The sequence below is a fragment of the Eleutherodactylus coqui genome, chromosome 3 (assembly GCF_035609145.1).
Source record: "Eleutherodactylus coqui strain aEleCoq1 chromosome 3, aEleCoq1.hap1, whole genome shotgun sequence".
In the NCBI taxonomy this organism is placed as follows: Eukaryota; Metazoa; Chordata; class Amphibia; order Anura; family Eleutherodactylidae; genus Eleutherodactylus; species Eleutherodactylus coqui.
The window spans coordinates 18,060,362-18,081,536 of NC_089839.1; the positions used below are offsets into that span (position 1 = coordinate 18,060,362).

Below are 21,175 nucleotides of genomic sequence, written 5' to 3' on the forward strand. Positions count from 1 at the left end.
GAGAGCTGCAATGCTCTGCAGATCTCTAGATGGGTGCGCGGGGTCGCCAGCCAGGGTCACAGCTGGATTCCGCTACGGGAACCCGCAGGCGGAATTCGGCTCATTCGTGTGCAGCCGGCCTTAGGAGGTAGCGGGACAGAGCGATATTCTGCAGATCTCTAGGTCAGTGGTGTAATAATCTGCAGGCTGTATCACTATAGCCGCATTTACACTGAACAATTATCGTTCGGATTCCCGCGTATCAATCAGTATCGCTTCTGAGCAACGGCCTGCTTACTGCGAATGGAGGCGTGCGGGCCGCAGCGTTCCCCCGACTCGCTGCGCCGCCATTCGGCCAGCGATGCTCTGACCTGTGTATAAGCACCCTATGTTAGGAGGTAGAGGAGCAGAGTAATGTTCTGCAGATGTTGTGGGTGTTGCTGCCCTCTAGTGGATAATTCTGTATGCTCTATTTTGCGGCTGCTGCCCTCTGCTGGTGAGTCTGCAGGTTGCAGGGTAGACTTCTGTATGCAGGTTACAGCGGTTCACATACATGCTGAATGCTTTACCCATGTGGCCACACGGATGCCCTCTAATGCCACCTCTGCTCTGTTGTCTCTTTTGCAGCCGGGGAAGGACAGCAGTCTCCTGCCCATCATGGTGGCGGCTCGTCTGGTGTTCCTGCCCCTCTTCATGCTGTGCAACGTGATACCTCGCAATTACCTGCCCGTCTACCTGGCTCATGACGCCTGGTATATCTGCATCATGGTGCTCTTCGCCCTCTCCAACGGCTACCTGGCCAGTCTGTGCATGTGCTTTGGGCCTAAGTGAGTACCCCGCCTCCCCGCACTGGTCTGTCACCCCTATCACCCATGCACTAAGGATGTCGGTGTGCCCCCTTGCCACCCTGAGGACAGTGGAGGGATTAGAGCGGGCTGCGGGCATGGTCACAGATGTACGAGAGCCCCCTTGTGGCAGGGTGAGGGTTACATGCATTTTTGGAAGGGGTTTTCTTCTGGTTCGGAGAGGGTCATCTCATGGTTGGTGCCAGAGGGTCTCCTCGTTGGTAGAGGGGACACTTGGGCTCATGATGGAAGGGTCATGTAGTTGCCTCCCATGTTAATTAACCCCTTCCCGACAGCCATACAGCTACATCCATCTGGTATATACGTCCAATTTGACAACTGAATTTAAATGTCCTAAACGGCCCCCCTGTGGTAGGATCGTGGTGGTGCCATCCGGGTGTCATGCCAGCCCGAGTGCCTTCAGAAGGTCATAGGACTGCCATGATGGCCGCCTATTGAGATATGCCTCTGACCTGCGGCACAACTTTAATAGGAAGGTTGGCTGAAATCTAGTATAATGCAATACCATAGTATTCCATTATACTGTGTGCAATCAAAGGACCGCAAGTTTAAGTCCCTTATGGGGACTAAAAAAAATATATATAATACTTTATTACAAAAATTAAGAAATATTAAAACTTTTTGTATATTTTTCTGATGATACATCTGGGAAAGGGGGATTTTTTATTTTTTTTTAGAGAATGCAAAAATTGGTATCCCTGAATCTGTAAAAGTCCAATTTATTAAAATATCACATTATTAATTGCTCACAGTGAGCCGGCCAAAGTCTGCACAATGCCAGAGCTGAGCTCTGATGGAAAAGTGTAATAAGAAGTGATGAAAGTCATGTGTACTCCAAAAGGGTAACAATAAAGGCAACATTGTAATTAACGAGCCCTCATACAGCCCCAGGAGAAATTAAAAACGTATGGGGCCAAAAGACATACATAGAAACATAGTATATAAGGCCGAATGAAGACCATGTCCATCTAGTCCAGCCTGTTTATCCTCCTTTGTTGTTGATCCAGAGGAAGACAAAAAACAAAAAACCCCAAGAGGCAGGAGCCAATTAGCCCTTTTGGGGGAAAAATTCTTTCCCGACTCCCTAAGGCCTCCTTCACACGGGCGACAAAGTCGCGCGATTTTGTAGTGTTGCTACGATGCTACAAATCGCATGTATGAGAAGCCCATGGTTTTCTATGGGTTCCTTCAACACACAAACCTCGCAGGTCCGGTGAGATGCCCGCGACACGTGAGGTTTTGTAGCCCATGTTAGCCTATGGAGCATTCCTGTCTGTTGCATCGCACGAAAACGTGGTTTGCATGCAATGCAACTTTGACAGTAGCAAATGCTACTGTCAAAGCTATAATCTAAGCCCTAACTGCAAGGAGAAAAAAAACCCCACACACACATCACCTTAGACAAGCTGTCAGCCTGGCCGCAGCTTCTCCCTAGGTCCCGGCACTGATCTTCCTCTTCTCTTCTGGCCGGGGATTCAAAAATCCCCGCCTCCTGGAAGCGCTGGCTGTGATTGGCTGACACTTAGCCAATCACAGCAAGTGCTCGATGAATGGCAGTGATTGAACCAATCACAGCCAAAGTGTCAGCCAATCACAGCCAGCGCTTCCAGCAGCCGGGGATTTTTCAATCCCTGGCCAGAAGATGAAGAAGATCAGTGTCGGCACCTGGGGAGAAGCTGCGGCTGCGCCCCGGACAGCGTGGCATAGGTAATGTATACTTTTTTTTTTTTTTCTCCTTTAGTTACAGCTTATTTTCGGGGTAGAGCTTATATTTCAAGCCCCCCCCCCCCCCCCCCGAAAATCCTCGCACGTGATGCTACAAAATCGCGGTATTGCTGCGAGAATATCGCAGCGATATCGCACAGTGCAGCGATGCAATATCGCTGCGATTTTCTTGCAGCGATGAGTTGTCGCCCGTGTGAAGGAGGCCTAATGGCAATCAGACTGTTCCCTGGATCAACCCCTAATAGTTCCTACCTGCCTGTATACCCGGATTAACAATTAACCTAAGATTTATATCCTATAATATCCTTCCTCTCCAGAAAGACATCAAGTCCCCTTTTAAACTCCTCTATGGATTTTGCCATCACCACGTCCTCAGGCAGAGAGTTCCACAGTCTCACTGCTCTTACAGTAAAGAACCCTCTTCTGTGTTGGTGATGAAACCTGCTTTCCTCTAGACGTAGCGGATGCCCTCTCATTACCGTTGCAGTCCTGGGTATAAACAGATCCTGGGAGAGATCCTTGTATCGTCCCCTCATGTACTTATACAGAGTTATTTGGTCGCCCCTTAGCCTTCTTTTTTCTAGAGTAAGACGGAGACCGAAAGCAATTTAAAAAAAACAAAAAACAAGGTTTTATTTTTTTAAGCAGTGCTGCATAAAAAAAACTAAATTTTGTATTGCTGTAATCGTACGGAGCCGCAGAATACCGAAAATGTGCCTTTCATTGTACCTTGATTTTCATAAAAATACCCCCCCCCCCCCCAAAAATGTTGTCATTGCAGTTTTTTTCCATTTCGCCTTACTTTGCGGTTTTTAAAAGGCCTCCAATACATTATATGGTGCCTTTGAGAAATAGACCTCGCCCGCAGGACACAAGCGCGCGTGTCAATACATCGCCGGAAAAATAAAAAAGTTATCATTTCTTTTGGAAGTGGGAATATTGGAACTGCAGAAAGTGACCCGGACACGAGCATCAATGATCCTTGGTCATGAAATGGTTAAGGTCGCTTCATACCCAAAGGACCACCCTAGGGGCAGACAGTCATATTGGGGGTCCAACCTCCATATTGCTTTCTTACATTCCTCTCTTGTCCCTGCAGGAAGGTGAATGTACACGAGGCTGAAACCGCTGGCGCCATCATGGCGTTCTTCTTGTCGCTGGGTCTGGCGCTTGGAGCTGGATTTTCCTTCCTGCTGAGGATCCTGGTCTGATATAAAGAGCCCTCTACCCTCCGAAGCCTAGCGGAGTCCAGTGCTACCTCGCATGTATTCAGTGCTCGTCATGTGAATCATGAAGAATCTTCTCTCCGTGTCGCGGAGCCGTTTTCCTTATATAACGTATCGCTGCTGCCGCTGCTGCTCTCATTGGCTGCTTTTTTTTTTGTCTGTTGTCCCTGCCGTACCAAAGAAAGTTTAATTTCCTGGCTAAGGGACCCTGAACTGCACAGCGAGGCGCTGGATGTAACCCAAATCTCACTGGAAGGGGATGAAGACTTCCTTCCCTACCACACAATGCCCGGAGCTGTGCCTGCAGTAACTCCTACAAGTGTATCACCCCCATTGCATCCCCCTTCGTGCCAGGAGACACGGGGCGGTGGTGGCTACTTTCTATGACTTTTGTTTGTGTAACCTATGCCATTATTATTATTTTATGTATCCTTGTATAAATAGTTCAGTAACCCCGCCCCCGCGGAGCCGGCAGAGCGTTTACAGGGGGCGTTTACTTCCTGCTGGTCTCAATGACTTTCTCTCTGATTAATATTTAGCAGGTTTTGTACTTCGTAGTAAAATATTCTTATTTTACATCTTGTTTCTCACCAGTGGAAAAAAAACATTATTTTTTTGGAATTAACAATTTGAGTTAATTGGTAATATAACAATTTTACATTTTATTTTTGCTTTTTGTGTAAGATTGAACGCAATTTTTCCTGTTTTCACTATAGCGTAAACAGAATCTCCCAATAATAGCCCGGGGTGTGCAGTGATACATATCAAAAAAAAAATCTGCATAAGCAGAGCTGCAGTGTAAAGCATTGGGGACAAACAAAGCAGTATGAATCTCTAATGAGACGAGGTGGATTTCCGACTACCTTAGGCTTCAAAAGACAATGGAACTAAGCTGGCAAGTGGAGATAACAAGGGGGGGAAGGAGAGGTGTTGAAAGGGGGGAATTGAGGAGTAGAAACAACAGAGGAGGAAAGGTGAAGGGAGAAGAGGCGAAGGCACAAGAGAAGACTGGAAACAGCAGGAGAAAACAGGAAGCTGGGGGAGTAGTAGAACTAATAGGGGCAGGATGAGGGGAGGAGCAATAACTGCAAGGGGTGGGAAGAGGGGAGGAGCAATAACTGCAAGGGGTGGGAAGAGGGGAGGAGCAATAACTGCAAGGGATAGGAAGAGTGGAGGTTGGCGAGCACTGCGGGAAGGAAGTGCAACAATTGTTTAATTAAGGTATTGATTTTGGAGAGTTTGGAGCTATTGTTTGCTGCCCTGGGTGATTACTTTTGATGGACTTTGTAAACTGTTTAATAAGCATTATCCGGGCAAGAATTATTATTTTTTTAAACACATTCAGAGTTGTGGCAAAACACAAAAGTCTTACCCCACCCCATCCCCCGCCGTTCTCATCCCTACGGTGCCCGGTCCCCAGCTACCTTATACTTGCTGCTGCAACAATGATGATGTGACAACAGTTTATCTGCAGCGGCCACATGTCCCTGTTGTGGGTGACATCATCTCTGCCTCAGAAGGTAGTGAGCAGCTGGGGGATGGGTAACTTAAGATAATTATGTTACCCAACTTGTACAGGGTCCAACTAGCAGGACGGCCCTTCTGTACTTAATATTAACCAACAGACCTGGCAGAATAATGGGTGCAGTTTGGGGGCACCTGGGAAATAATGATCATAATTAGAGATGAGCGAGCATACTCGCTAAGGACAATTACTCGATTGAGCATTGTCCTTAGCGAGTACCTGCCCGCTCGGAAGAAAAGGTTCGGGTGCCGGTGTGGGGGAGCGGTGAGTTGCAGCAGTGAGAGGGGGGGGGGAGAGAGAGAGAGAGATCTCTCCTCCGTTCCTCCTCGCTCTCCCCCCGCCGCCGGGAGCCGAACCTTTTCTTCCGAGCGGGCAGGTACTCGCTAAGGGCAATGCTCAATCGAGTAATTGTCCTTAGCGAGTATGCTCGCTCATCTGTAATCATAATATAATACATTTCCATTTGTCTTTCAAAAGAGAGTTTTATAGGGAAGATACTAAAATACTTAACTTTACAAAAGCAAAGTTCGACCGGCTCAGAGACGCCCTTATTGACTGGGACGATGTTCTAAAAACCAATGTGGCTCAATAAAGCTGTAGAATGGGGCAATAAACGGCAAAAAGAAGCATTTAAACTACTAAAGCAAGGCGGCGAAGAAGCACTAGAAAACAATAAATTGGGTAAAAAGCAGCAAAACTGGAGATGGAGAGACTTGTTGCTGAATACAGAAAAACTAACCCTAAATTGTTCTTCAATTATATAAATAGTACAAATATTACTGAAAGCGTTGGCCCGTTAATAAATGTAGGAGAAAATTTCTAAGGTGATAAGGAGAAAGCAAATCTATTAAAGGGGTTGTCTCGCGACAGCAAGTGGGGGTATACACTTCTGTATGGCCATATTAATGCACTTTGTAATATACATCGTGCATTAAATAGGAGCCATACAGAAGTTATTCACTTACCTGCTCCGTTGCTAGCGTCCCCGTCGCCATGGTGCCGTCTAACTTCGGTGTCTTCTTGCTTTTTTAGACGCGCTTGCGCAGATGGATCTTCTTCCTTCGGCTGGTCTTGGAAGCATCGGCGTTTTGGCTCCGCCCCCTTGTACGCGTCATCGCGTAGCTCCGCCCCCGTCTCGTGCCGATTCCAGCCAATCAGGAGGCTGGAACCTAAACACGTCATGGGGCGGAGCTACGCGATGACACGTACAAGGGGGCGGAGCCAAAACGCCGATGCTTCCAAGACCAGCCGAAGGGAGAAGACGGATCTGCGCAAGCGCGTCTAAAAAAGCAAGAAGACACCGACGTTAGACGGCACCATGGCGACGGGGACGCTAGCAACGGAGCAGGTAAGTGAATAACTTCTGTATGGCTCCTATTTAATGCACGATGTATATTACAAAGTGCATTAATATGGCCATACAGAAGTGTATAACCCCACTTGCTGCCGCGGGACAACCCCTTTAAATAGTTTTTTCTCCAGTGTATTCTCAAAGGAAAATGAAATGTCAGATGAGATGCAGAGTGATAAAGTAAACTCTCCAATAAATGACGCAAGTTTAGCCCAAGAAGTGCAGAGCCGCCTTAAAGAGATTAAAATAGACAAATCACCGGGTCCCGATGGCATACACCCCCAGGTTCTAAGGGAATTAAGTAATGTGATAGACAGACCATTGTTTCTTATAATTAAGGACTTTATAGTGACAAGGTCTATTCCACTAGATTGGCACATAACCACTGTGGTGTCGATATTCTAAAAGGGGTCGAAAAGTGAAACTGGAATCAAAAGGACGGTAAGTCTGACTTCTATTGTGGGTAAAATGTTTGAGGGGTTTCTAAGAGATGCCATCCTGGAGGACCTCAAGGAAAAGAGCCGTATAACTCGGTATCAGCATGGGTTTATGAGAGATCGCTTCTGTCAAAGCAATCTGATCAGCTTCTACGAGGAGGTAAGTTCTAGACTGGAATGGGGAGAGTTACTGGATCTTCTGTATCTGGAGATTCCTCCTCAAAGCATTTGATACTGTGCCGCATAAAAGGTTGGTATATAAAATGAGAATGCTTGGTCCGAGGGCGAGAATGTGTGTAAGGGGGTAAGTAAGTGGCTCAGCCATAGGAAGCAAAGGGGGGGTTATAAATGATACATATTCTGATTGGGTCACTGTTACTAATGGGGTACCACAGGGGCCAGTGTTGGATGGGGTCACTGTTACTAGTTGGGTACCACAATGGCCAGTATTTGATCACAGTTACTAGTGGGGTACCACAGGGGCCAGTATTGGAAGGGTCACCATTACTAGTGGGGTGCCACAGGGAGCAGTATTAGGGCTTGTGTCCAATAGACTTTCATTGATCTATGCACAGCGGCGTGCGGCCACTGCGTATTGATACGCAAGAAAAATAAATCGCAGCATGCTCTATTTCTCTGTGTCCGTACGCAGCGTGAACCCTTTACACTTGTATGGGCACCGTATGATATGCTGTCCACACAGAATACATTGCGTATGGGCAGCGTTTCCATATGCATCCCCCTTCTGAACAGAGCGGGGAATTGAAAAAGAAAATCACACTGTGCGTGTCTGTAAGCGTGTGATTCGCGGGCATGCGCAGCACCAAACGCAGTCTCTACCAGCAGAGCGTATGGCTGCCGAATGTGTAAAACACTGCGGGGAGACCCACCATGTTTAGCGCATTCAGATGTGGACATGAGCTCTTGTACGGGTCACTGTTACTTGTGGGGAGCCACACGGGCAGTACTGGGGGGCTCACCATTAATAGTGGGGAGCCACAGGGGGCAGTATTGGAGGGGTCACCGTTACTAGTGGGGAACCACAGGGGGCAGTATTGGAGGGGTCACCGTTACTAGTGGGGAACCACAGGGGGCAGTATTGGAGGGGTCACCGTTACTAGTGGGGTACCACAGGGGGCAGTCTTGGAGGTGTCGATATTCTACAAAGGGTGAAAAGTGAAACTGGAATCAAAAGGACGGTAAGTCTATCTTCTATTGACCCCTCCAATACTGCCCTCTGTGGTATCCCACTAGTAACGGTGACCCCTCCACTGTTACTAGTGGGGTACCACAGGGGGCAGTATTGGAGGGGGTCACCGTTACTAGTGGGGCACCACGGGGGGGGGGGGGCAGTATTGGACCCTATTCTTCCTTTTATTTATTAATGACCTGGTAGAAGGATTATACAATAAAATATCAATATTTGCAGATGATACAAAACTATGTAAAGATATTCACACGAGATGACGCAAGGGGGCTGCAAATAGATTTGGTTAAGTTGGGGTCTTGGGCAGAAATGTGGCGAATGAGATTAAACACTGATAAATGTAGGGTTCTGCACATGGGCAGGGAAATACATGCCACCATTACACACTAAAATTCCAAGTCCTTCTCCATGTCAGTTTTGCCCAGTGCTTTCCCACTTAGTTAACTGTAAGCTTAACTGGAGCAACCAGTGTCAGTCAGCTGCTGCCAAGGCAAATAGGATCACAGGGTGCACCAGAAGAAGTCTAGGGGGCACATGATGTGAACATCGTTCTTCTTTACAAGTCACTGGTCAGACCACACATGGAATATTGCGGACAGTTTTGGGCACCGATACTCAAGAAGGACATATCAGAGCTTGAGCGAGTAGACAGACGGGAAACTAAAGTAATATACGGAATGGGCGGACTACAATACAAAGAGAGATTATCAAATTTGGGGTCATTCAGTTTAGAAAAAAAGCAGGTTGAGGGTCAACCCAATAGCTATGTATAGATATACTAGTTGATCTACCCAGCCTCGCCCGTGTATATTTGATACAGGTGTTTACTGGTTGTTTGCACAGTAAATTTTATGAAATCAAGGCTACTTTAGAGTAACCGAGGAATAAAATATGCATACACATAGAGGAGCGTTAGATTCTCCTCAGGCTGCATGTACCGATGTCCCTCTGCAGAATGTGCCACCCCTCCCACTCTCCTCATTTAGGACCTAAAGAATGCTCACACCAAAGTTCACACTTGTACGACACCGAGAAGTTACATTACATAGGGGTGCACTTACTTTTGCAATTAGCATTGAATAATCGAGTTGTGACCCCTTTACTCTTCCTATTTAGGACCTAAAAAATGTTCATGCCAAATTTCATGTTTGTACGACATCGGCATGTTAGAGAATTAGATTAGGTACATTACACAGGGTTGCCAATACTTTTGCACTTAGCATTAAATAATCGAGTTGTGACACCTTTACTTTTCCTACTTAAGACCTAAAGAATGGTTTTGCCAAATTTCATGTTTGCACGACACTGGGAAGTTACATTACATAGGGGTGCCAGTACTTTTGCACTTGGCATTGAATAATCAAGTTGTGACTCCTTCACTTTTCCTATTTAGGACCTAAAGAATGCTCCTGCCAAATTTCATGTGTGTACGACGTTGGGAAGTTAGAGATTTAGGTTTGGTACATTACACAGGGGCGCCAATACTTTTGCACTTAGCATTGAATTTTCGAGTTGTGACTCCTTTACTTTTCCTATTTAGGACCTAAAGAATGTTCCTGCAAAATTTCATGTTTGTACGACATCGGGAAGTTAGAGAATTATATTTGTTACTTACACAGGGGCGCCAAGAGGCAGAGACTGGCAATCACTGCCAGTTATTGGTTTCCCTCAGTGTGCTAGCTAGTCTGCCTCGGTTGGTCTCCTGCTTCTGTCATCTTGTCCGCTATACTTTGCTATTGTCCGTCAGGTTTTTCCATCTGCCTCAGTTCTGCTTAGTATTGTTCGTGTTGGTTATTTACATCTGCCTTTTCTGTCAGTATTCTACCCTTTCCATCAGCTATGCCAGCGTCCCTTTTTCGGTCCCTAGTAAGAGTAGGGATCACCGCCCAGTTGCCCGCCTGGGGTTAGCCAGGAGTGGAGCCAAGTAGGCAGGGACAGGGGTTGCGGGTGAGATCTAGGGCACCCAGGCTGGCGTATTAAGGGTAGTATACCGTAACATAATAGCTGGCCGTTAAAATTGCTCTCCAATGGAGACCATGAGTACTCTCGCAAGTCAGTTGCAAGATTTAGTGGTCGTGATCCAAGACCTGTCAGGTCGTATGGTGGCCCAGAAGCAGCGGGAGTTAGTGCATGTTTCTACCGCCCCTTCTATTCCTGAACCCAAGTGTCCTCTTCCTGAGGTATTTTCAGGGGAGAGGAGCAAGTTTTTTGTTTTTCAGCAGGCATGTAGATTGTATTTTCGAATGTGGCCCCGCTCCTCCGGCTCAGAATCCCAGAAAGTTGGATTGATTATGTCCTTACTTCGGGGTCCCCCCCCCCTCAGACATGAGCCTACTTCTTACCCGAGAGTTCGGCTTGCCTGCAGTCAGTTGATTTGTTTTTTCGGGAACTTTGAGGTATTTTTGATGAGCCGGACCGTGCGGGGTTGGCGATATCCCATCTCATGTCTCTATGTCAGGGGCAGCAGTGGGTAGAGGACTATTGCTCTAAATTTAGACTGTATGCAGGTGAAAGCTCTTGGAACGATTGCGCCCTTAAAAATGTGTTTTTGTTGGGTCTTTCTGATGTGGTCAAGGATGTGGTCTGATGTGGTCATTTCTCATCCCGCTCCCGTGACACTCAATGATGCGATGGAGTTGGTGGTCAAAGCTGACAGGAGGCTGAGATCTAGAAAAGAGGAACGTCAGGCCTGTAAGGCTAGGGAATCCGGCAGACCCGCTCCCACTTCTCCCATGCCAATTTCTGGTGCCGAGCCTATGGAAGGGAATAACCTAAGTCCCGAGGAACGGCGACGGTTACGGATGATTCATCGTCTCTGCCTCTATTGTGGGAAAGCCGGACATCGTGTAGCGACCTGTCCTCAGAAGCGTCTACAACATAAGTCTGAATCGGCAGAAAACTTCAGATCCTAGGCGATTTTTGGGAGGATTGCCTAGGATCACAGGTACTCCCTAAGTTGTTGGTGCCTTGTCATATTGGCTTCCGGAATTTCACTCGGTCTGGTCAGGCTTTTATTGATTCGGTGTCTGCCACCAATTTGATTAGTTTTAAGTTTTGTCAGACCTCTGATGACTGAATTCTCAGCGTTATAGATTCCCATACGCTTCACTAGTATCGATTCTACCCCTCTGTCTGCAGGGGTTGTACAATGGAGGACTCCCATGTTACAGTACACTGTGTGTGTTCTTCATTCTGAGAATCTGTCGTTCTTGGTAATAGAAAGGATGTCTGTTGATGTAGTGCTTGGTATGCCCTGGTTGGCACTGCACAATCCCCGATTTGATTGGTCCACTCGGGAATTGACACATTGGGGATAGTCCTGTTATAGTCACTTAGCTACTATATCCATGTGTTCAGCAGATGCCATACTTATTCCTGAGTATTTGTCTGATTTTCATGATGTATTTTCCAAGAACCTGTCTGAGACTTTGCCTCCCCATAGGGAGTGGGACTGTGGTATTGATTTGATCCCCGACAGTCCCATCCCTAAGGGAGCCATTTTCAATTTGTCGGGGCGTGAGCACGAAGCCCTTAAGTCCTATATCTCGGAGTCTCTGGCCAAACGACCTATCAGGCCATCCAGGTCCCCTGCCGGGGCAGGTCTCTTCTTTGTAGAGAAGAAGGATGGGGCATTGAGGCCTTGTGTGGATTATCCGTCTTTGAATAAAATCACACTGAAGAACCAGAGCTCCTTGCCCCTGATTCCTGATTTATTGAATCAGGTGATAGGGGCCCACTGGTTTTCCAAATTGGACTTAAGGGGGGCTTACAATTTAATTCGCATCCGAAAGGGAGATGAGTGGAAGACCTCGTTCAACACCTCGTTTGAACATTTTGAATGTCTTGTCATGCCCTTTGGACTTTGTAATCCCCCGCTGTGTTCCAGGGTTTTATGAACGTGGTCTTCTACAACTTCCTGGGGTATTCTTGGTCATATATCTCAATGACATCCTGGTGTACTCCCCAGACCGGGATTCACATGTGCGGCACCTGAGGTTGGTTCTGACCCGTTTGCGTGACTACCAACTTTTGTCAAGTTGGAGAAATGCATTTTTGGTACTAAACAAGTGTCTTTCCTTGGTTATGTGATTTCACCCACGGAGATTCAAATGGAGTCTGATAAAGTGGCAGCAATCTTCCAATGGGTCAGATCAGATAACCTGAAAGCTCTCCAGCGGTTTTTAGGTTTCGCAAATTTCTACCGTAGATTCCTTAAGAATTATTCTGTTACTGCTCAACCCCTGACCGATCTTACCAAGAAGGGGGCCAACTTGGTAAGATGGTTGCCAGAGGCCCTAGAGGCTTTTAGTTGTCTCAAAAGGGTGTTTACTGCTGCCCCGGTGCTAGTACAGACTGACGCGCGGCGACCTTTCTTCATTGAGGCTGATGCATCTGAGGTGGGGACAGGAGCTGTATTGTCCCAGGAAGTCAGCGGGAGATCTGGGTATAGCCCATGTGCGTTCTGCTCGCGGAAGTTCCGTTCGGCGGAATGTAACTACGACGTGGGTAAACGTGAGTTATTGGCGATTAAGTGGTCTCAAGGAGAGTGGCGTCACCATCTTAAGGGGTAAAGCATCCCATTACCTTGTATACTGATCATAAAAACTTAGTATATCTCGCCAATGCTAAGAGACTCACAGCTCGTCAGGCCAGGTGGGCGTTGTTTTTCGCCAGGTTTAACCTAGTCATTACATATATTCCAGAGGAGAAGAACGTGAAGGCAGACGCCCTCTCACTGAGTTTCGGTTCGCCGGAAAGTGAAACAATGGCTTAGAGAATATCTTGGCACCTGGGGTGGTGGTGGCAGCTGTAGAATCTGATCTCGTTCCTCCTCTACAAAATTGTCAGCAGGACGCTCCCTAGGGGGTTCCGGAGGGCAGATGGTTTGTGCCACAGACCTTGCATCTCAGAGTCATTGAAGAGTCTCATTCATCTGTTCTCGCAGGCCATCCGGGGGTTCAGGGGACTCTGGATCTTTGTACTAGACACTACTGGTGGCCAGGCATGTCTCGGGAGATCCGCAACTTTGTTAAGGGATGCTCTGTCTGTGCATGCAGTAAAAGTTGGAGGCGTCGTCCGGAGGGGCCTCTGAGACCGTTACCGGTGCCTTTTTCGTTTGTGGGCGCATTTATTGGTAGATTTTAGCACCGATCTACTTGAGTCTCAGAAGTTCACCACTATCCTAGTTATTAAGATCCAGCAAGGACATGGCACCCACCACCATATTGCAAACCAGCGATGGACCGTGGAAAAAGATCGAGAATACCAAAAGAACATCTACATGTGCTTTGCAGACTACATCAAGGCCTTTGACTGCATTGACCATAACAAGCTCTGGCAGGCTCTACAAGAGCTGATGTATAGGCACATCTAGTCAAGCTAATGAAATCAATATATACCAATCAAAAAGCGGCTGTAGGCACACCGTATGGGGACACAGATTTGTTTGGGATCGGCAAAGGCGTCCGCTAGGGCTGCATCCTCTAACCCTTCTTGTTTAACCTATATGCGGAAGCGATCATGCATAAAATGGACCTAGACGAATTGGAAATCAGGGTGAAAATAGGTGGAAGAAACATCAACAATGTCCGTTATGCGGATGAAACAACTCTGCCTGCAAAAACAGAAGCCGGTCTGAAGCAGCTGATATGGAAGATTAAAACTGAAAGGGAAAAAATGGGCCTCTACCTGAATTTGAAGAAGACTAAAATTATGACAACTGCAAAAAATAGGCAAATTCAAATCGACAATAAGGCCGTAGAATGCGTGCGAGACTTCATCTTCCTTGGCTCAAAAATTGACCAGGCTGGAGAATCTATGCCAGAGATAAAACGTAGTAGAGCATTGGGGGTAAGCGCAATGCTAAACATGGACAAAATCTGGAAAAGTTGGGATATTGGTATAGCAAGTAAATGTAGAATAGTGCAAACCATTGTATTACCCATAGCTATGTATGGATGTGAAAGCTGGACTGCGAGGGAAGCTGATAGAAGGAGGATTGATGCATTGCAGCCATGGCGCTTGTGCAAGGTGCTGCGTATACTCTGGACTAAGGTTGGGACATCGAAAACCGATATATCAAAATATTGATATATCGCTAATGCTTTGGCGATACTTTTCATCGATGTTGTAATGTCCGATATATCGGTAACATCGATAGTTTAAGGTGATATAATATCGATTTTTGTAAAGAAGGAGCGTGTCTTGCGGTCCGGTGACCGTATATTTTTTCTTTACATTCCGCCCTTTCCTCTGTGTACAGGATGTAGTTTTGCTTGTGGCACTAATGAACTTATAAACAAGTTCTAGAAACTTTTGGAAAGTGTCAGGTGACTCTTTGTCACCAATCAGGTTTGCTCCAGGCAAAACGACTCTCAGAAAGGTGGGGTCTTCGGACCCTTTTCTACATGGGTTTGTTCATCACGTTAGACGCAGGCTCTGAACGCTTGCGTCTGCCGTGATGGCCATGGGCAATGCTTTCTAAATGAAAGATGGAGGGCTGCGCTGAACGCATGAAGATCGCGTCCAGACGTGACCTGTTGTGCGTTCAGCATCTAATGCGAACGCAGTGCCCATAGAAAAAATAGGAGACCCATCTAACGCAATTACAATTGTGTTCGCGTTACCAGTCCCGTCATTGTTTACAAGTTGCCATGGAGACCGTTGGTCCCTCAGCGGCAACTTGAAAAGAGGCCGGGCACGCAACCCCATAAACAGAGACCATGCTCACATCCCGTCAGGTCCAGCGGCCAGCTTCTGGCTTCCTTGTAGCTGGCAGGACCTTGTTTCAGTGTGTTTGTTGGCTCATTAGATAACGATTATTGGGGCCAATGATAAAAAGCTTCTTTTCATAGACCTCAATATAATTCTGTGTTTTATCTGTAATTTTTATTTTCATTTGTACTTTAACCCTTTCCAATCCACTGTCTTACGTCTAAAGACATTCTGATTGAAGGCTGTACAGCTTCTGATGTCGAAAGACGTCCGGCAGGGTATTCTTACTGTATATTACTGGCCGCTCTGTTGTCGGGGGCCTCTCCAGCATATCCCATACCGCAGTACTGGCTCTAGACAGCAGGTGGAGCCATTGTATAATGGCAGAAAGAGAAAGCCCCCTAGGAAACCCTGAATCCAAAATTGGATTGCAAAGGGTTAATATATTTTCCTGTTATTAATAGTTATAAGTTAATAATAAATTTCAACAGTTTAAAGTTTTAAAAGAAAACTATAATTTTTATGTTGATTGTTGCTTTATTAACCCTCGACCTGCTTTATTTTTATACAGCATTTTAAAAATCGATATATCGAAATAGCGATAGTTTTCCACCAATATTTTACAATAATCAATAGTTCGTTCAGCTAGTTCGTTCGTCGATACTATCGATATTTTTGTGTCGATGTCCCAACCCTACCCTGGATGGCAAGAGGAACGAACAGAGAAGTCCTGAATAGTATAAGACCCGATATATCACTGGAGGGTAAGATAAGCAGACTCGGGCTCACGGATTTTGGCCATGTAAAGCGAACAGAGTCGCTAGAAAATTCTATAACGCTTGGACAGAAGACCTGTCTGCCAAAGGACACGATAGCTGATACTGTCAGATATCACACAACTGAAAGAACAGTGCAAAACCAAAAAACATGGAGGGAGGGAGCCTTAAGGGTTGCCAATGTTCGTGAATGACTAAACGGCTAACAACACCAACTTGTTACGGTCCTGGGTTTCAATAGATAATGGAAGAGATCTCTGTACTGACCCCTGATATTTATACATAGTTATTAGAGCGCCTGTTACGGTATACTACCCTTGATACACCAGCCCGGGTGCCCTAGATCTCACCCACAACCCCTGTCCCTATCTACTTGGCTCCACTCCTGGCTAACCCCAGGTGGGCAACTGGACGGCGATCCCTGCTCTCACTAGAGACCGAAAAAGGGACGCTGGCGTACCAGGATGGAAGGGTAGAATACTGACAGAAAAAGCAGATGTAAATAACCAACACGAACAATACTAAGCAGAACTGAGGCAGATGGAAAAACCTGGTGGATAATAGCAAAGTATAGCAGACAAGATGACAGAAGCAGGAGACCAACCGAGGCAGACTAGCTAGCACACTGAGGGAAACCAATAACTGGCAGTGATTGCCAGCCTCTGCCCGACCTTTAAACAAAAGCCTCCGCCCAGGGGCGGAGAGAGGGAGACAGCCAACTCCCAACAGAACATAATAAAAGGGAGCTCGTGCACGGCAGCTGCACTCACAGGTGTGCGCTCGCATGGCGCCGCATGCCACCAGCACCACGCCGCCCAGGCACCCGTGCCCCCGGCACACGGCTTGTTGTCCGGCTGCCGGGGGGACATGCCCCGACCGCGGGACCCCGCACACCGCTGCCCCGGGCAGACCAGCAACCGCCGCTTGGTAACATTACCCCCCTCTGACGGGGGACCTCCAGGACCATGCCACCATGTCCAGTCTTATCCAAAAATAGACGGTGGAAACGCCGCACCAACAGTGGAGCATAAACTTCACGTGCAGCCACCCAGGAATGATCTTCAGGACCAAAGCCTTTCCAGGTCACCAAATATTGCAAAGTTCCCCGGCACAGATGTGAATCCAGGATTTCCTGGATCTCATATTCAACTTCACCCCAGACCAGGGTGGGTGGTGGGGGACGGGAAGTGGGCCTCACCGAAGTGACAAAAGGTTTCAATAATGACTTATGAAAAGCCCTGTGAACTGTCCATGTAGCTGGCAAATCAAGTTCATAAACAAGCGGATTTACTACACATGTGATGACAAAGGGACCCACGTAACGAGGCACCAGTTTCAAAGACGGAACCTTCAATTTAAGATTTCTAGAAGACAAATATACCTTCTGTCCTAACCTGTAAGGTTCAGATACTGACAGACTCCTCCCACTACACAACTGCATACGAGCCCCCATTGCTTCCAGGTTCTTCTGTACTTCTTTCCATACCCCCTGCAGCGTATCTGTGGCGACATCAGCTGCAGGATGGGCAGACGGCGCAGAAATAGCTGTAAGGAAGCGAGGATGCTGACCATATACGCACAGGAATGGAGACACCCCAGTGGAAGAACAAGTGCGGTTGTTTAGTGCAAATTCTGCCAACGGCAGGAACTCTGCCCGCTGATGAGCCTTTTCGCTAGCAAACAACCGTAAATATTGCACTAAATCCTGGTTCTTCCGCTCAGTCTGACCATTAGTTTGCGGGTGGAACGCTGAGGAGAAGGAAAGCGACATTCCCAGGTTTCTACAGAAGGGTCACCAAAACTGCGCCACAAACTGAACCCCGCGATCAGATGCAATGTTCTCGGGAACCCCATGTAGACGAATGATTTCTTTTACAAAAATCTTTGAAAATTCTATCGCAGAAGGAAGCTTCTTTAACGCCATGAAATGTGCCATCTTTGAGAACCGGTCTTCGACTACTGGTCTCGGTCTTTCCTGTATAATTTTGAGAAGGATCTTGCATCGCGGCATTATTCCAGTGGCTGTTGGTGATAGTTCCCCATCAGTAGCTTCAGTGGTAATAGTGCCCCCCTTGGTGCCCTTCCCCACTCCTGAACCTCCAATAGGGCAGCAACCCTGCTATCAAGTACTGATTTCGCCACGTCAGAGGTCAGTTGCATCACGGCAAGAATTCCGGTACGTTTGCACGTCTTGTGATTGCGACAAACCAAGGGCTGCCATGTGATTGCATTGACTTGTGTGCCATGGGGCGCGCTGTGATCTTTAGCGGCACAGTCCGCGTTGCGCCAGAAATTGCCGTGATGCTCCAACCTGAAAAAAAAATGTGTGGAGACATATTAAACCGCCAAATACGAGAAAGTGCATAGAGAGCACAGTGTATCCAGCATATGGATTACAGCATATACTACATATCCTACACCCTCTGCTAAGTGACAGGGGGTCCGTATTGACCAGACCCTCCCCCACTATAGGCCGCAGCCTGGAAGTGGTGAAGGAGTGGAGGCTCTGGTCCAGCATGTCCATGTGTCGGGGATCGGGCAGGGACAGCACAAATTCAATAGTCACATCAATAATCTTTATGGCTGCGGTGGGATTCAGTGACCCAGCCATGGCCCATATAATCACCGGCTGTGTACACGTCCCGTTGTCCAAGCTGCCGGGTCCCGACTCCCATCATAGGCTGTCTGCTGTGTCCCTGAAAACCCATTGCGCATGCGCGAGATTCCCCGTGCTCCTGCGGCCACCCAACAGGGGTGCGTCATCAGTATTACAGCATAGTCTCTCTGCGAGAGTCTGCTGCATGATGGGCTGCCTGCAATAGACTATGTTACAGGCTGGTATTTTTGGCGCAGCCTGCTGCAGTCCCCGGGGCTCGACAAAAATACTGGCCTGTAATAAGGCCGGTAAATAAAATAATATCACCGGCCTGGTGGTAAAAACACCAGCCAGGCCGGTGATTTACCGATCGGGTGGCAACTAGTGATGAGCGAGCATACTCGCTAAGGGCAATTGCTCGAGCGAGCATTGCCCTTAGCAAGTATCTGCCCGCTCGAGAGAAAAGGTTCGGCTGCCGGCGGCGGGCAGGGAGCTGCGGGGGAGAGCGGGGAGGAACGGAGGGGAGATCTCTCTCTCCCTCCCCCCCCTCCCCCGCTTCCCCTGCTCACTGCCGCAACTCACCTGTCACCCGCGCCGGCAGCCGAACCTTTTCTCTCGAGCGGGCAGGTACTTGCTAAGGGCAATGCTCGCTCGAGTAATTGCCCTTAGCGAGTATGCTCACTCATCTCTAGTGGCAACCCTAAATGGAGGCTTCAAGTCCACAGGCTCCACCTCATGCTATGGTCAAGGTATGTGGTTGCAGACACATAGTTCCTCTGAGTATTCCCTCCACCTATCCTTGATACTCTGTTGGTCATTCAGTTCCTTCACATTGATTGTCCTGTTGCATGCCAAGAAAGGTTTTTGGGCCATCTTGACCTGTGAGAATAGGCCTCATATATGGCCTTTCATGGCTTCTGCTTCGAGTTGTTTGCAACGCTCATTCCAGTCCATTTCCTTGCCGCTCGCTGAAAATCGGTATTTACTTGCCAGACTTCATCTTCCTTGCCGGCCGCCTTTGCTGCTCTTCTATCAGCCATTCTGAGGGTTTCCTTGGACAACCAATAGCGTTGTTTTTCCTGCTTCTTATAGGTGAGATGCTTACCCGTGGTTTCCATAACCGTGGACTGTATATCGTGCCGTAGTTCCTCTGGATGCTTCTCTGATGTGTCAAGCAGTTCGAATCGGTTTGCTACTCCAATAGTGTATGATTGGGGGATTTTAGAGGTGTTGAATTTTCTCAATGGAGCGACTTTCTTAATGCTACGGAATTTGATCCCAGCTGCAAGGAGTCCATGATCAGCGCCGGGAAATGTCTTTATTGCAATGACTGAATATTTCGCCAACGATCATTACACAGGATGTAATCAATCTGATTTCGGTGGAGGCCATTTGGGGATGTCCACGGGGGCAGTCCGCATTTGGGTTGTAGAAACCATTTGTTTGCTATCCTGAGCTGATTTTCTTGGCAGAACTGTACCAGGTGATCACCGGCTTCATTTCTTTCACCAAGCCTAAATCTTCCTGTGATGGTTGCTTCTGGCTGGCTGACTGTAGCAAGGGGGCGCTCTAATAACTATGTATAGATATATATGCAGTTAGTACGGAGATCTCTCCCATCATATATTTATACCCAGGACTGTAACAAGGGGGCGCTCTAATAACTATGTATGGATATATCAGGTGACCATACAGAGATCTCTCCCATCATCTATTATACCCAGGACTATAACAAGGGGGCGCTCTAATAACTATGTATAGATATATCAGGGGTCAATACAGAGATCTCTTAATCATCTATTATACCCAGGACTGTAACAAGGGGGCGCTCTAATAAGTATGTATAAATATATCAGGGGTCAGGACAGAGATCTCTCCCATCATCTATTATACCCAGGACTGTAACAAGGGGGGCTCTAATAACTATGTATAATATATCAGGGGTCAGGACAGAGATCTCTCCCATCATCTATTATACCCAGGACTGTAACAAGGGGGCGCTCTAATAACTATGTATAATATTTCAGGGGACAACACCGAGATCTCTCCCATCATCTATTTATACCCGGAACCGGAACAAGGGGGCGCCTTCAACGTCTAGAGTACACGTCAAACATATACTGGCCCACCGCCTCATTTTATGTGGCCCACTAGCCGTGCAGCATTCCACTTGTCCATCCTGCAGGTTTGGTCCGCCGGCAACAGCGCTCTCTGACCGCGCCGGCGCCATGCTGTATGCAGCGCAGTCGCCGAGGGGAGAGGTCAGCAGTCACAGACTCTGCACTGCGGCCCCGGAGCTTCAGGCTGGATGAGTGGAATGCTTGTAGGGATGCTGCCCTAGGCCAATAGGGAGGTCGCTATTACTACTGAGAATACTATGGGGGTCACTTATTACTACTAGAGCTACTATGGGGGACACTATCAGTACTGGGGCCACCTTTCTAAGGGACACTACTGGGGCCACTGTGGGGGTAACTTTTTCTACTGGGGCCACCATTACGGCTTGTTAACACAGGCACAAGCACATTTCGGTCACACTAACATGCTGCGTACTCGCACGACTGAAAATCTTTCACACCTGCGTTTTCGTCCACTCCGGCGTGTTTTTCCGTGTGTGAACACATTGTGTATTTGCACATGCATAGAAATACGCAGACGGGCGCAATGATGCGCAAAATGCAGTGAATATGCAGGACTCCTGCACCGGCCCGTTCACTTCAATGGCCTATTGTGGTTGTAATACGTCATGCGGTGTATTTCATTTACGTGATCA

The 21,175-nt window shown here is 47.5% G+C and overlaps 1 protein-coding gene across 3 annotated transcripts in view; it reads left to right on the forward strand.

Annotated features, from left to right (window-relative positions):
- Window positions 1-4,461, forward strand: part of SLC29A1 (solute carrier family 29 member 1 (Augustine blood group)) — a 28,672-nt gene extending 24,211 nt beyond the window's left edge. For all 3 annotated transcript variants that reach the window (XM_066595215.1, XM_066595217.1, XM_066595216.1), the window contains exons 12-13: window positions 607-806; window positions 3,670-4,461. In XM_066595215.1, the coding sequence (XP_066451312.1) occupies window positions 607-806; window positions 3,670-3,781 (312 nt within the window). In that variant the 3' untranslated portion in view covers window positions 3,782-4,461. The remainder of the gene's footprint in view (window positions 1-606; window positions 807-3,669) is intronic.
- Window positions 4,462-21,175: the final 16,714 nt, after the last annotated feature.